Genomic DNA, 15,008 nt, shown 5'->3' with positions numbered 1-15,008 from the left:
CCCCCTCCCCACTCTAATCCATCCAGAGCTGTCCATTAGGTGATGGGCTAAATGGCATGGAATGACTGTTCACAAGAAACCCTTGCAGTTATTTTCCTCTCAGCTCGTTGACAGCTCACGGACGTGCACACACACAAACACACGCACACACACACACACACACACACACACACACACACACAGTTGTACTTGTTTCCCCGACGACGACAATTCTGATAATACCAGTTTTGTTCCTATTATTCAATGTAATGTCACGTTCAAAGTAAGCAAGATGTCTCCGCTAATTACTCGGTTCAGCACCATCTGGTTCTTTATCCACTGAGTCTTTCAAGTGAACTCACTGCGATTGGCTAAACAACACTGCTCTCCGAAGATAATTAATATTCGATTGTCCTTGTGGAGAACAGAAATGTAATCAGTGCATTTCAGAATAGCTGCTGTCACACCAATAAAGCTCTAGCTCACACCGAATTTCAAGACTTCAAGGATTTCTCAGAGAGGGAGGACATATGAAGCAAAGCAGATGGCAGAAAGAGACTCGAACAATTAACAGGGGGGAAGACAACTCAAACAGTCAGGACAACTCAAAAATGGATGGAATATATATTTATTGAACATAAAATGAGCAATAGGCTATATTTATTATGGTTTGGCGATGAATTGGATCTGCTTTTTAGGTACTCAGATCAAGCGCATCAGTTCCAAGTACCTAAACAGCAGATCCAAAACTACAGGTGGTAGCTGGGGTGGAGGAGGGTGAGCAGAAAAAGTTTAGGCAGACAGCAGCGCAGCAGTATTAGTGTATGGAGCAGCAAGCAAGCAAGCAGATTGAGCAGTGAAAACTTCCAGTTTAAATAGCCGGTATGAAGATGGAATGAGTCTGTGATTGGATGAAGTTAATCAAGTGAATGATAACGTGATGCTGAGGCGGCCCAATGAACGGCCGGCAGCAACGTTGCACTGAGTTTCCTGACTGAACTTGCTCTGTGCATGATGTCTGTGACAGGCGCCATGCTCATTCCCTTGTTATTTGACATATTTGGACCTTTGGCTGTTTTGAAGAAAAAAATACGGTTGTTTTGCAAAGGATGTTTCCGCCGGTGCAAATTAAATTCTATCTCACTGTAGCAGCTGTTGTGCTGCAAAGCATTTTATTGTGGAAAAAGTGAGAAAAAATGTTTTAATCTGTTGTTTTCACCATGTTTTCATTCCAGATCTCGTGAGCCTTGAAGGCTATGATAGCGAAGGACCACATACCCCAGAGACCGACGACTCAGCAGAGGTAACACACACACTCACACACACGCACACCAAAGTCAACCGATAAATAATCCACAAAACGTTCAAAAGTTCAAGCTAAAACGACTAAACTACTTTCATTTTTAACATATTTTAACGTTTGTTTTCTTCTTTTGGTTATTTGACCAGGGAAAGGGGAAAGCCATCAAGCCACCAAGTGAAGAAGACTTCCAGACCATCAAGTTGATTAGCAATGGAGCATATGGGTAAGACATGTGGGGCTATATCTTGCCCTATACCCCTTATCCCTAAACCTATTTGGCATTTTTTACTATTTTGAACACTTTTTAAAAATAGTTCAAATAGCCGATCTACAAGCTCACTACGTGTCAATGTAGATCGGCTAGTTGAACTATCTTAAAATGTCAATGTTTCTACTGTACGATGATAGAAGGCAGAAGAAATAAGTCCCGTCCCCCGTCCCGTCCCGTCCCCGATGCACATGGAGTCACATCAGCCGCTTCTTTTCACCTGGCCGTGAGAGGTTTCACTGGGAGGACGTACTGTAAAGTGTGCAGAAGAACACGCTGTGCCTCCCACTTCCACTCCCTGCTGAACAGGCTCTCTCCAACCAGCCATGGGGTGGCGGTGGTTGCCAGTTCGAACCCGGGCTCCCCCAGAGTTAGTGTCGAAGTGTCCTTGTGCAAGACACTGAACCCCTAATTGCTCCTGATGTGCTGGTTGGTGCCTTGCATGGTTTCCGCCGCCATCCGTGTGTGTGTATGTGTGTGTGAATGAGTGAATGTAATGCACATCTATGTAAAGCGCCTTGGATAAAGGCACTATATAAATGCACCATATATATAAATGCACCATTTACAGCCATTGCTAATGCAGCAATCTGAGACCCCTCTGCAAAGAATAAAGGAAAAACAGCACCCTCTTTTCCTTTGAATGTCAACAGCCAAATGGCCAAATGGAGTCAACTTGAATTACCCCTGTGTCACCCAGATGCGCCTTCTCTCTGGTTCTTGGTCTCTACATAACCTCTTTCTATCTGCATTTTATTTCTATCTATCTCTCTCTCTCTCTCTCTCTCTCTCTCTCTCTCTCTCTCTCTCTCTCTCTCGTTTGTCTGTGTCTCTCTATCTCTCCCTCCATGCAGGGCTGTCTACTTGGTGCGGCACCGGGAGACGCGTCAGCGTTTTGCCATGAAGAAGATCAACAAGCAGAACCTGATCCTCAGGAACCAGATCCAGCAGGCGTTCGTGGAGAGGGACATCCTCACCTTCGCCGAGAACCCCTTCGTCGTCTCCATGTTCTGCTCCTTTGAGACTCGCCGGCACCTCTGCATGGTCATGGAGTATGTGGAGGGTAAGTGGTTTGAAGGGGATTGCTATTTGGCGGATGCCCTCCGGCTTGGACTGAGATCTTATTTTTAGAGCGTTTGGTTTTCTTGATTTATTATTGTTATTTGTTTTTTTTATTTCTTTCTGCTCTCCTTTGTTTGTAAAGGATATTGTTGGATAGTCGTACTGGGTGTGCTTGGCACCCCATTCTGAAGATTCTTCTATGTATTACAATTAGACGGAGACTTTATTTTGTGGTGTTTCCTGTGTCCTTGCTCTGCTGTAACAGATTTGGCTTGTGATAACAGTCTAAAGATCTTTAGGTAAATTATTATTATATTATCATTAATGGAATCACAACATCGTATCCCCCTTCATAACTCCGTACTTGATCATGCTGTTGTCGCAGGAAAATGACAAGAGATCCGTTTCACCTTTTTCATCAATCAAGTGTCTGTCACTGGTTCTCAAGGTGGGGTCCGGGGAGTCGGGACTCTCAGGGGTCCTTGGCAGGATTCCAGTGGTTCCCCAGCAATTTCTTTATTTTTTATTTAACCAGTAAAAACCACATTGAAACTGAAGTATCTTTTACAAGTGTGAACTGGCCAAGAGAAGAGGCAAAATAAGTGCTAATAAATAAAAGTAAAAAATACACAACAAAAAACAGGATTATTGATAAATTATTGATAATTTGGAACAAAATGGACCCTTTCAGGTCTGTGACTCAGAGAGATGGAACCATGTACCCAATGTATTGTACAAATTAGTTCTTCTTGATCTGCCTGCATGGTTAAATAAGGGCTCAAATGAAATCATATGATTGCGAATTCATTGAGCCCTTACTATGGAAGCCAGGCAGAACATGTCGGTCTGTCTGTGTGTCACGGTGTGACACCACCCGCCGCCACCAGAGGGCGAAAATGTTAGGGATTCTATGCAGATTCTACTTTTGTGCTTTTTGAAGTGTCTTAAATATCCTTGTCCTTGTTTTACCCTCAGTATGATGGATGTCAGAGTATCAGATACATGAATGAAATCAATAAGGTGAAATATAGGGAGAGCAATTGCTCAGACTATCTTTGATCTTCAGAAGGTGACAGTTTGAACAACTCCTATTTCACTGAGAAAGTCAGTGTAGGAAGTCAAACCTCCTGTGGTCATAGTATTTCATGGCCGAAATAAGCTCAGTTGTTTCATCCACATCCTTCTCTGGTTGAACTCTATTTCCTCCAGGGCAGTTCCATGTAGCTACATGACTCCAAACTGCAGCCGCAACTCTGCTATTAGCTGCTACAGTATAGCTTAAAGACGCACTCAGGCATGAAGGGTGCCGTTTGTAACGTATGTGACTCAGTCATTCATGATGACACCGCCAGACGTGTGGGGGCCCTGGGGGGTATAGGAGCAGCCAGTCACTGAGGATAACAGGCCAGAACAAACAGACGTGTGGGGGGTATAGGAGCAGCCAGTCACTGAGGAACAAACTGGAATAAACATTCACAAATGCCCTGAAATTCTTTTTAACTGCAATCTGTAAGATTTGAGCCCAGGTTTCCTGCGCATTAAACAAAATATCTATGTCGCTTGGGCATAGATATTGAGGTCTAGATTTGTCATTTGCATTGCCAAAGACAGTGTCAAAATATAAAAAAAACTGTTGAAAATGGGGAAAGTATACAGTTGGAGGGGGTACAGCATTGTGTAGTAGTCCTTAGGGTCGTTGTATTTCATTAGCTAACCTTCTTTTATCGCAACTGTTCACAAATCTTGCTGCTGTGTTTGCACATTGTTATAATAGGTATGGGAGTTTTTTGTCGTTGGTCATAGTTTATAGGTCACTTTCATCAATGGAAGAGCATGGGAGACCATGCACCTCCAACCACTGCACACATGGTAGTTCTATAAACACACATACAGAATGATTAAAGTAATGATTTACCCACAAAATAAGTTTGGGATTGCTGCAGCGTTAACTCATGGGAGGGCCAGGTGTGCTTGATGTCGATGTAAATGTGCGTCACATCATCACCTATCATTCATTATACTGTAGCAGCGTTGTGACAGTCCAGTCCAGTCTTTCTGTACTGCAATCCATCTGTTCTTTCTTTACACAGTAAAGCTCACTGTTCATTTGCATAAACAAAAACGTACTCACATGTTTCACCACTGTTTATTTGAACTCTGAGAGTTACATTCAGGATGTACTGTGTATTCCTGCTATCAAATAATGTCGCACAGAAGGATGCTTGCTGCCCAGTCTCCTGAAAGCAACTCAAATAACCTAAGGCTCTGACTTGGCAAAAGACCAGTGTAATGTTCTTTCATTTTCTCTTCTCTCAGGAGGTGATTGTGCCACTCTATTGAAGAACATTGGGGCGCTACCTGTGGAGCTCACAAGAATGTACTTTGCTGAAACTGTTCTAGCTTTGGAGTACCTGCACAACTATGGCATCGTCCACAGAGACCTCAAACCTGACAAGTACGTATTATTTGCTATCAAGTCTCCACCGCCCTTTAGGGCAAGGTCGCCTCTCGCTCTCAGGGTGTCTTACTGGTGGTATCACTCTGGGTTCGATGAGCATAACCAACCACATATACTTATTCGTATGACAAATTGTGAAAATCTGCTTTGTGAGCTTATAGATCTGCTACTTTCCCTATTTTTGAATTAAAAATGGAAAATAAAATAAATATTGAAATGGTGTGGTTAAGAGAATAATTAGACAGATCCCCCCAGAGTGACAGCCAATCTAGCGCATTGTTGCTGCTTTACACACAATTGCACTTGCAGCTGTCCTTCTCACCAACAATAAAACACTAATCTTTTTAGACACCATTTATTTAATGCGGATTAGCAGGGACATTTTCTGTGGAACTAAAAAGGTATATACAGTATATATATATTTTTTTATTTTTTATTTTTTTGAGGGGCCCCTGGTGCCCAAGGGCCCCTTGGCACGTGCCCAAAATGCCCATATGGTAGATCCGGCCCTGACTGTTTCCCAAACAGTGGGTCGGGACCCATTTGTAGCATTACTTCATCTCTGAATGAGTGCACGTCTCCTTGTAGTTTTGTAGTCTTTTTCAGTACTTTAACGTATTCCATATTTCCGGTTACAAGAGCTCAGGTTTTAGGGTGTCTTTCATAAAACTGCCGTAGGTTTTAAGGCCTTATAGGTCTAAATGAGTTAAAGTGCACCAGCATAATGATGTTGGTTTAGGAATGGTATGTTGGGCCTCATTCACACGTATCAAACACCAATCAAGCAAATCATTTTTTTGTTTTTTTGGGCCACCACAATGCTTTTCCAATGGGAGTCACATGGTTTGACCAAACATTTGTGTTTGATTGCTGATTGCTGGTGGTGTTCTGCCCCTCCACCCCCATCAAAAAAAAGGTTGATGACTACAAGTATTTGGGTTCATATATATCTTCTTCCCAAAAGGACTTTCAAACTCAGCCTGCAATGACATGCATACGATCTGGTCAACCCAGCTTAGTAAGATGTTAAAAGTAAAAATATTTAGGACGACCGTTGAGCCGATTCTGCTCTATGGCTCCGAGACATGGACACTTTCAAAGAAACGGTTGGATGGCACTTACACCCGCCTTCTAATGAGAGCGCAAAATCTGTCTTGGAAGAGCCACCCATCGACTAATCTAATATACAGCAACCTTCCCCGTGTTTCTTCACTAGTCCGATCCAGAAGAACACAGTTCGCCGGCCACTGCTACAGAGCTGTCCTGCCTCAAAGCAGACCAGAGGTAGAAAACTGTCGTTCCCTGATGTCATCGCTAGGGACACAGGCATCATTAAGCAGGAACTGGGGATGGCAATGAAGGACCGGGAAGTCTGGCGTGATATTGTGAAATCCACTATCTCGACCGCGGTCGAAAAATGATGATGATGATGAGGCCTTGGTAACGTGTGTAACTGTTGTGTCTGTCTTCTATCCAGTCTACTGATCACCTCCATGGGGCACATCAAGCTGACAGATTTTGGCCTGTCTAAGATGGGCCTTATGAGTCTCACCACCAACCTGTATGAGGGACACATAGAGAAAGATGCCAGGGAATTCCTGGACAAACAGGTAACGATCACAACAACACCAGAGTGAGTTCCACTAATCACGTTCAACCCAGATTCTGCTCAAACAAGGGTTTGCTCCTATAGTATATGCCACAAATTTGTGGATTGTGGAACACCCCTTTTTCCTCTCCACACCAAATGTCTTTGTTGTCTATTTTCGCAGGATCTGCGCCTATTATGACATAATCGGTTATAGTAGGGATACTAGGGTGCATGCGGTTTACATAGATTATGAAAATACAGTATCATAATGTTTCCTGTAATGGATTAGTAAATCGTTATAATGTTCATTACGCCCCTCACACACACTCCCATTTTGCAATCACACTTTAGGATGTACGCACCAAAATTAATCTAGTCATAATTAAACAGGTCAACACATGTGTCCCCTCTGCCATCCAGCAGCGTCTGTTTGGCTTGTTTGTAAATCCGCTCACATCTGCGGTTGAAACAGTCCATGGCTTTGCTTTCATCATCATGTGAAATGAATGTTTGATTTGGGAAGTATTTCTCATTCAGACGATGTAGCCACACCAGCAGCCAGCAGGCACGCACACGCACGTCGCACTCACAGCACTTCAGTGATGATAATCAGTGAGCTGAATTTCTGATTATGGGAATAATCATCATGGGACCCTGCATTATTTGTGAATGAAATGTAGGCATAAGGCATGAGCCTTAATGGAGAAGTGTTCATTGCAAATTCAGAAACTCTAAAAACCCATTATTCAACCCAGTTGAATAATTCATATTGATATGCTTCGCCTTTGTAATCAGTTCTTAAACCCTATACTTAGTTGACCAGATTCACAACGGCTATTGTATGTACGAGGACCGTCAACTGGGTATGGCAAGGTATGGCAAGCTGCCATACCTTGGCTCCAGGAGGGGAAAAATAATTAAAATGAAGGGAAAAATGGAGGAAAATAATTATGCCAAAAAGAGGCAAATAACCATAGAAATGGAGGAAAATAGGCCTATAAAGAGGCAAATTACCACACCCCCTAACGCACGCATGCATGCACGCTGCGCGTTGTGAACTTGCCATACCATAGCTTTTGCTGAAATGATGCCACTGACCACTGTTTTCGCTCAACACTGAATATCTCAAATGTTAGCTCCACAATAGAGATGCCGTGGTTCAAGTGGTTTTAAGGAGTTACTTTTACACTACCCATATTTATACATTGACATGCCTATACTGTAGTGATATAGCAGATCTTCTTTCCTACTTTGTCCAACACTCTGTAGGTGTGTGGCACTCCGGAGTACATTGCCCCGGAGGTGATCCTTCGTCAGGGCTACGGGAAGCCTGTGGACTGGTGGGCCATGGGCATCATCCTCTACGAGTTCTTGGTGGGCTGCGTGCCCTTTTTCGGTGACACTCCAGAAGAACTGTTTGGACAGGTCATCACAGGTTAGGAGATCAACTCAATAATACATGTACATCATTTAGAATGATAATACATTGTTAAAAGGTCCTAAAAAGAACAGTGTTAACGGGGAGACACTTTGTACACTCAGATCAATTGACCATGTTCTCCGCAGCTATCTCGCGCTGTTCTGTGTTGTTGTTTTGCATCGAGGCAGTGGAATATTTTTCGACTCGGCGCAGCGCCCTGTATATATATATTTTGTTCCCGCCACTAACAGGAGTTCATGTATACATTATCATCAGAATTCAGTAAAAAAATCGGTTGCGTGGAACTTTACTTTATTATCAGCAAAGAAGATGGTTGCTATGCGGTGGAAACCTCCTCATACTTTAACATTTCACCAATGGGCTCTAACCTTTTTAGATATAGTATATCTGGAAATGTCAACGGCGAGATTACATGGAGCGAGTGAGGAAAATGTTAACGTATGGTCTAGCATTGCTGATAATCTTAAGATTTAGGCTGTCCTTAGGTGACATCATTGGTGTGTTTGCTTTTTCTTCATCCTTTGTTGTGTTAGTTTTACGTGTGTATATGTACATGTTGTATCTTGTTTCAGTTTATTTTATTTTATTTGTATTCATGAGCCATACTTCATACGTAGTTGTATTGCTTCTATATTGATTACAAGAGAGGGGCAAAGTCGGGTCCATTTGGTCAAATTGTTATCAATAATTTAGCTGTGGACAGGACACCCTACCCTCTCAAGCAGTGGCGTGCACAGATAGACACTAGGGGGTGCTAGAGCACCCACCACCTGCCCTTTTGAAAAAATTGGGATTTTTCTTATTTTTTGTACAGTGTACAGTATGTGGACCATGGTGACATGATCATCGATCAATTCTTGAAAAAAAACTTCTAATATATTATTTATGCCCCAAAATCTATAAATTTCACACTATTAAGGCAACCGGCCGGTTCCACGTGCTGCACAAGAGCACCTGCCCCTCTAAATGTCCGTTGCACGCCACTGCTCTCAAGGACTCCGAGTCCTGGGGGTCCCTGGACCCCTACATTACATTGAGAACCACTGCACTGCTCTATACATTGAACTGAGAAGGGCTTCATCCTTTTCACTCTGATCCTCTGCCCTCTTTTCTTCTATATTCACCAGACGACATCGTTTGGCCAGATGGAGACGATGCGCTGCCTGCAGATGCTCAGGCCCTTATTTCCACTTTACTGCAGACCAACCCGCTCATGAGGCTGGGCACAGGTACAGTACTACTACAGTACAGTACTGGGCACAGGTACAGTACTACTCTCTGGAAACACAGACACAGTCTCATGAGGCTGGGCACAGGTACAGTACGAGACGCAGACACAGACCAACCCGCTCATGAGGCTGGGCACAGGTACAGTACTACTCTCTGGAAACACAGGTGGCAGCAATGTCCCATTTTACTGCCCCCACACATTTTGTGTTTTCTGCATGTTGTATGCTATTGATTCACCTGCCAGTGAGGAGGAGCCCCCGCCGGAATGACAGAGCCTCCGTCCTGCTCCAACTCCGCCCGACACTCCCTGCTGACAGGTGCTGCCCCCCAGCCCGTAGGAGTACCACCACCTGCAGTGACAAATATCACCCTCTCGTCCCGGCTTCCCTCCCCCGAACATGGGCCAATTGTGCTCACAAAAACGTTCGAGAAAGCCGGATGCACCGTGGTCGGTGGATTCGAACCCCCAGCCTTCGCAGTGGTGGGCAGGCACTTTACCACTGCGCCACCCCGAGCGCCCCACTTGTGTTCATTTTAACCACTTGCAGTACACCCAGTTGTGTAGTGTAGTCCGCCGTTATAAGCTATTAGCTATATACGTATAGTATGCCGTGGCGAAGTTTTAGGGGGGAAAAGCGTATACCGTCTGCTAATCATTTCGCATGTCACGCAGGGAGTAATTATGGTATACTGTCTGAAAAGAACCTAGGCTACAGCACTGCTTACAGCCTATACTCTGTTGCCCGGGGACTCGCTGTCAGGCTTCTGAGCCTACAGTACATGTAGTACATGCCTTAACTACTCAGCCATTGGCGCCCCAAGCTCACAATGCATTGCGTCACTCATGATGCATTGTGAGCTTGTACAGAGGTCTGCAATTCACCCAATGTTTTCCTATTTTCACCGAACGTTCACCCATTATGATATGACCAGAAAATAGGGAATATTATAGAATATATATATAGAATATATTTTTCTTTATTGAGACAGATCAGTGGGAAAGCATAGAGGGGCATAATGTATAGCCTAGGAGAGAAAACTCAGGGAGAATTAAATCATAGTAGCTCCAGGGACGAATGGCACAGCCACTATTCATTCATGAAAATGTATTAATGTATTTGCTTTGCCCAGATGGGTAATTATCATAGCATAATATACACAGTATGAGACATTGAAACCGTGTGTTTTAAATGTTACCAGGGGGAGCGTTCGAGGTGAAGCAGCATCCGTTCTTCAGCGACTTGGACTGGAACAGCCTGCTGAGACAGAAAGCAGAGTTCATTCCGCACCTGGAGTCAGAAGAGGACACCAGCTACTTTGACAGTAAGTGACAGTGACGTGCGTGCGTGCGTGCGTGCGTGCGTGCGTGCGTGCGTGCGTGTTTTTATTTGAAATATCTTTAGAGGATAAGCCCCTTGAGATGCATCATCTTGTTTTCGAGGGGGTTCACTCCTGCAGGCACAGTGTGTGTGTGTGTGTGTGTGTGTGTGTGTGTGTGTGTGTGTGTGTGTGCGCGGAGTCAGACAACGTACATTTCGTTCAACATTGTGCCGTCCAATGTCTGGCTTTCGGAAATTACGTCATATGGCAGCCTAGTCTATGGACTGTTTAGAGGACTAAACGTGACATCATGTCGTAGTCAAGTCTATGGACATTTTAAATGTTTGTTTCACGGAGTGTCCCTCACTTTCAATAGTGTTTAATACTGTCTGTCTGTCTGTCTGTCTGTCTGTCTGTCTGTCTGTCTGTCTGTCTGTCTGTCTGTCTGTCTGTCTGGCAGCCCGTTCGGAGCGTTACCGCCACATCAACGTGTACGACGAGGACGACACGAACGACGACGAGCCAGTGGAGATCAGACAGTTCTCCTCCTGTTCTCCTCGCTTCAGTAAGGTCAGTCATTTTGTCTTCCTGACACCCTCTTCTTTGTTGTGTATACAGTACGTCACTCTTGCCCTTTCGCCTCTCTGCTTTTTCATCACGTTGGCAACCTGTTGTCTATGCCGTTTTTATTTGGTAATGGTTTGCCTTCTTCGCCTTATGAGTAAAGGGCAAAGCAGTCTTCACAACACATGTCAGGTTGTTTTGACAGTAGGAAGGAAGTAAAGCCTTGGTAAAATAAATAAGAAACTAGGAATTTTCATATTTTTTTTCCTTTTCGTTTTGAGAATTAATCCTACTTTTTTTTTATCTGTGAGCTCTCATTGTTTTCTTTAATGATTGGAGCACCTGAAGTGGTCAAACTAGCAATATGTTCAGAAGCATCTTCCATAAAATCTTAACAGTCTCGGATATTTCCTAAAAGCAAAGGTTAAAGCCTCAGTCTGTGATTTGATTTCCTCAGATTGTTGACCATACAGTATGTAGAAAACAACACAGCAGGAACAATATTACTAAAACATCATCATTTTATAAATTGTGTTAATTGTTTAGGAACGCTAGTGTGGGAACTTTGTGTGTGAACTACTAAAGTCACACACACTGAGAAGAGAGCATGACGACCTCCATGGCATTTCCTCTAGCACCACTTTTAGGCCAGAATGTCCACTCGCACACATACTATCTCAAAATTGAATGGGTGGATTGTGAGGATTGTCCTGAAATTTGAAATGACCTTTGAATATAATAGAAGATAATTGAAACATTCAGAAAACTTTTTCAGAAAACTCAGGATTTGGAAGACATTTGTAGAATGGTCCTCGTCCGGTCTAAATGGGTTAAGTGTCTTGCTCAGGGACACTTTGACGCGTCGTCCCAAACCCTACACCACTTGTGCAAGACAACGCTGGCGTTGACCGTTTTCCGCTTCACCTCCCAATGTATGAATGAATAAACCACTGTAAGCGCTTTGAGTAAGCACTCTGTGCATAGAAAAGCGCTATAAAATGCAAACCATTATTGTTATTCTTATTCTTATTACTGTGATACAGTTCTGTGTAACACATATATTTGTGTCTTTAAGACAGTTATTGCCCTCGTTGTTTGCTCTGTCTGGAAAAGCACTTGTAGGAAATTAATAATGAAATGATACCTACCCGTTCAAACATGGATGGCTGTTACAGTATGTAATCTAAATGCAATCTACCTGATCAAACATGGCTGTTATGTCTGTTATGAATGGTTGACACGATGCCAGTGCCCTACCGTAGTGGAGTTACCAAGCGAGCAAAACAAACACCCTAAAATCAACGTTTTATTGAGTAAAAGCCATAAAGTGCTTATTATGACCGCTATGAGGGCATCACTATCATTTAGGATTTTCAATTTAGGCATTTAGCAGACACTCTTTCTCCAGAGCGACTTGCAGTAAGCAAGGTAAATGCATACATCAATCTAGGTCACCGCTGTAAAACATTAGGCACAGATGGACATTATCACAACAAGACCAGGGCAGACACAGGACCATACGCATTGAGGGAGAAAGTTCTTATGTATTGTATTGTCTATAGAACAGTGGTTTTCAACCTTTTCCATATCAAGGTCCATTATTTATTCAGCATTTAGTCACCACCTTGATGATAAGATTTTGTCCACAATTCCATGCTGTATTGATGTTGGTACCATTAGGAGAGATAACAGTCAAACGTTGATCAAAATGACAATTCTTATACATTCTCTATTTGTGTAGACCTCTTGTAAATTAAGCAATGCAGATGTTCAACAACAAAAAATTACTCTTGAGAGTGTGGACCCGTACTGGTCCATTTGGTTTCATTTTACGGCCACCAGCTGGTGACCGTAACACTGAAGGCACGTGCACACATAGACTTCAAAAGGGGGCTTCAGCCCCTGCCCTTTTACCTGTCTGTACCTGCGTGTTCTCTCCAGACCACAAACACAGCATTTACTATGGTGATAGAAATGCCCCCCCCCCTTTCTGCATGCCATATATACAGTAAGGCAGCATTCAGGATGATTGCCTTTTTCCGAACTTGAACGCAGCATTTTACGTTTGAAGGATGTGTCCCATGTGTAGAAATCCATGTTGTACGTCTTACGAAAATCGCTGATCTACAAGCTCTCAACGCACCACAGTGCGACCCTTTGAGAGCTTGTATATCAGCTATTTTCAAGAAGGGAATTTCATCTCCTGCCTCTCTAACATTCTCTGTGTGGTTAAGCTAAGCAGAACAGCAGGCCACCAGGGGGCAGGGACAGCAGAACACTCGTCTCAGGCAGGCCACCAGGGGGCAGGGACAGCAGAACACTCGTCTCAGGCAGGCCAGCAGGGGGCAGGGACAGCAGAACACTCGTCTCAGGCAGGCCACCAGGGGGCAGGGACAGCAGAACACTTGTCTCAGGCAGGCCACCAGGGGGCGGCGACAGTGGAACACTTGTGTGGCGCACGCCGCCAGCTCCTGTCGGAAGCGGCTCTGCGTGCAGACGTACAGCAGCATGTTGACCGCCGCGTTGCTCAGGCTCAGCATGCTGCCCACGTCCGCCGCCACGTTGATCGGCATGGCATAGTCGTAGCGGTCCGGGGCGCTGTCGTGCGGCCCCACGGTCGCGGCGGTGCGCAGCACGATCTGCGTGACCGCGCGGGTCACCGACAGCAGCACGAAGGTCATGGACACGGTGACCAGGAGGAGCGCGGACTTCCTCTTCCTGGAGCGCAGTAGAGGCGTGATGATGACCCTGTGACCTCTGGAGGCGGTGCTCCGCGCAGGCTGCACTCGGTTGTTGCTGAGAGAGATCTGCCGTAGGGTCAGCCTGTCCACACGGGGGCGCCATGGCACTTTACTTCATGATTAACTGCGTTCACACTGGCATAATGTAAAAGTTGTAGCTTTGTATCTTTGTAGCTGAAGTTGAAACCACCTCAACTTTTTGGTAGCTTAGGGTTTAGGGTTAGCGTTAGGTTTCTGGTTTAAGGACTTCAGTGTTTTGTACTATACAATTGTATGTATAGGTACAGAACAAAGAACTACAAACTATTAAGATATTAATTTTTATCAGACATGCCCCCTTCCTACACAAACACATTGTAACTTCAAAGGTCTGGTGACATGAAAAAAATGTAAATTTTCTTTCTTTTTGTTGTAGATTTTCTGACCTTGATTGCACCCAAAAAACATTTGGACATTCAGTGGATTTTGTGTTCTGTTTTTTTTTTAATCATTACGGTCAAACAAGTGCTCTGATCTGCCTGTGGACAGTGATGTCACCATCCACAAATCCCAAATCCCTCTCATGGGGGTCCTTGACATATGTTTTCAAACGGGGGTCCGTGGGCTAATTAGTGTCAATTTGGGGGTCCTTGACATGAAAAGGTTTGGGAACCACTGGCCTACAGTAGTGACCAGATTTGACTGAGAGCCTGCCATGCAGCAACCTCCAGCTTTTCACCAGAGGAGTAAAACTGAATTTATTTATATTTTATCCACAATGAGTTAATTGCACAGGCAGACTCTTCACATACTGTACTAGAGCATGTCTGAAATAAATATCAGAGCAGAAATCGACGTAAATATGAAATAAATGCTTAAACATGTAGCTCGGTTAGAAACCGCAGAAGTGAACCTTGAAGTTTTCTCAACTCGATGTTTTCTGCAAGACATTACTCTATAAGCCATATCTCCAAAACTGGTGGGTCAAACTGAACTAATATGTCAATTTGAAGCTATGATTCCCTGCTTTCATATGACGAAAATTCAAAAAGTCCCTCAGTCAAATTTGGGC

General features: G+C 44.0%; 1 protein-coding gene across 1 annotated transcript in view; it reads left to right on the top strand.

The window, feature by feature from the left end:
- The window catches only part of LOC308312331 (microtubule-associated serine/threonine-protein kinase 1-like), a gene marked incomplete at its 5' end in the record, with an annotated part of 47,366 nt that overhangs the window by 17,593 nt on the left and 14,765 nt on the right, over window positions 1–15,008 (top strand). The window contains 9 exons of the mRNA XM_080758933.1: window positions 1,215–1,282; window positions 1,429–1,505; window positions 2,405–2,613; window positions 4,929–5,067; window positions 6,548–6,680; window positions 7,931–8,096; window positions 9,230–9,331; window positions 10,533–10,655; window positions 11,113–11,222. Of these exons, the coding sequence (XP_080615059.1) occupies window positions 1,215–1,282; window positions 1,429–1,505; window positions 2,405–2,613; window positions 4,929–5,067; window positions 6,548–6,680; window positions 7,931–8,096; window positions 9,230–9,331; window positions 10,533–10,655; window positions 11,113–11,222 (1,127 nt within the window). The remainder of the gene's footprint in view (window positions 1–1,214; window positions 1,283–1,428; window positions 1,506–2,404; window positions 2,614–4,928; window positions 5,068–6,547; window positions 6,681–7,930; window positions 8,097–9,229; window positions 9,332–10,532; window positions 10,656–11,112; window positions 11,223–15,008) is intronic.

Source organism: Protomyctophum bolini (assembly GCF_963924005.1).
Source record: "Protomyctophum bolini genome assembly, chromosome: 3".
NCBI lineage: Eukaryota > Metazoa > Chordata > Actinopteri > Myctophiformes > Myctophidae > Protomyctophum > Protomyctophum bolini.
Note: the sequence above shows the minus strand (reverse complement) of the source record. Positions and strands in the feature narration are given on the sequence as shown.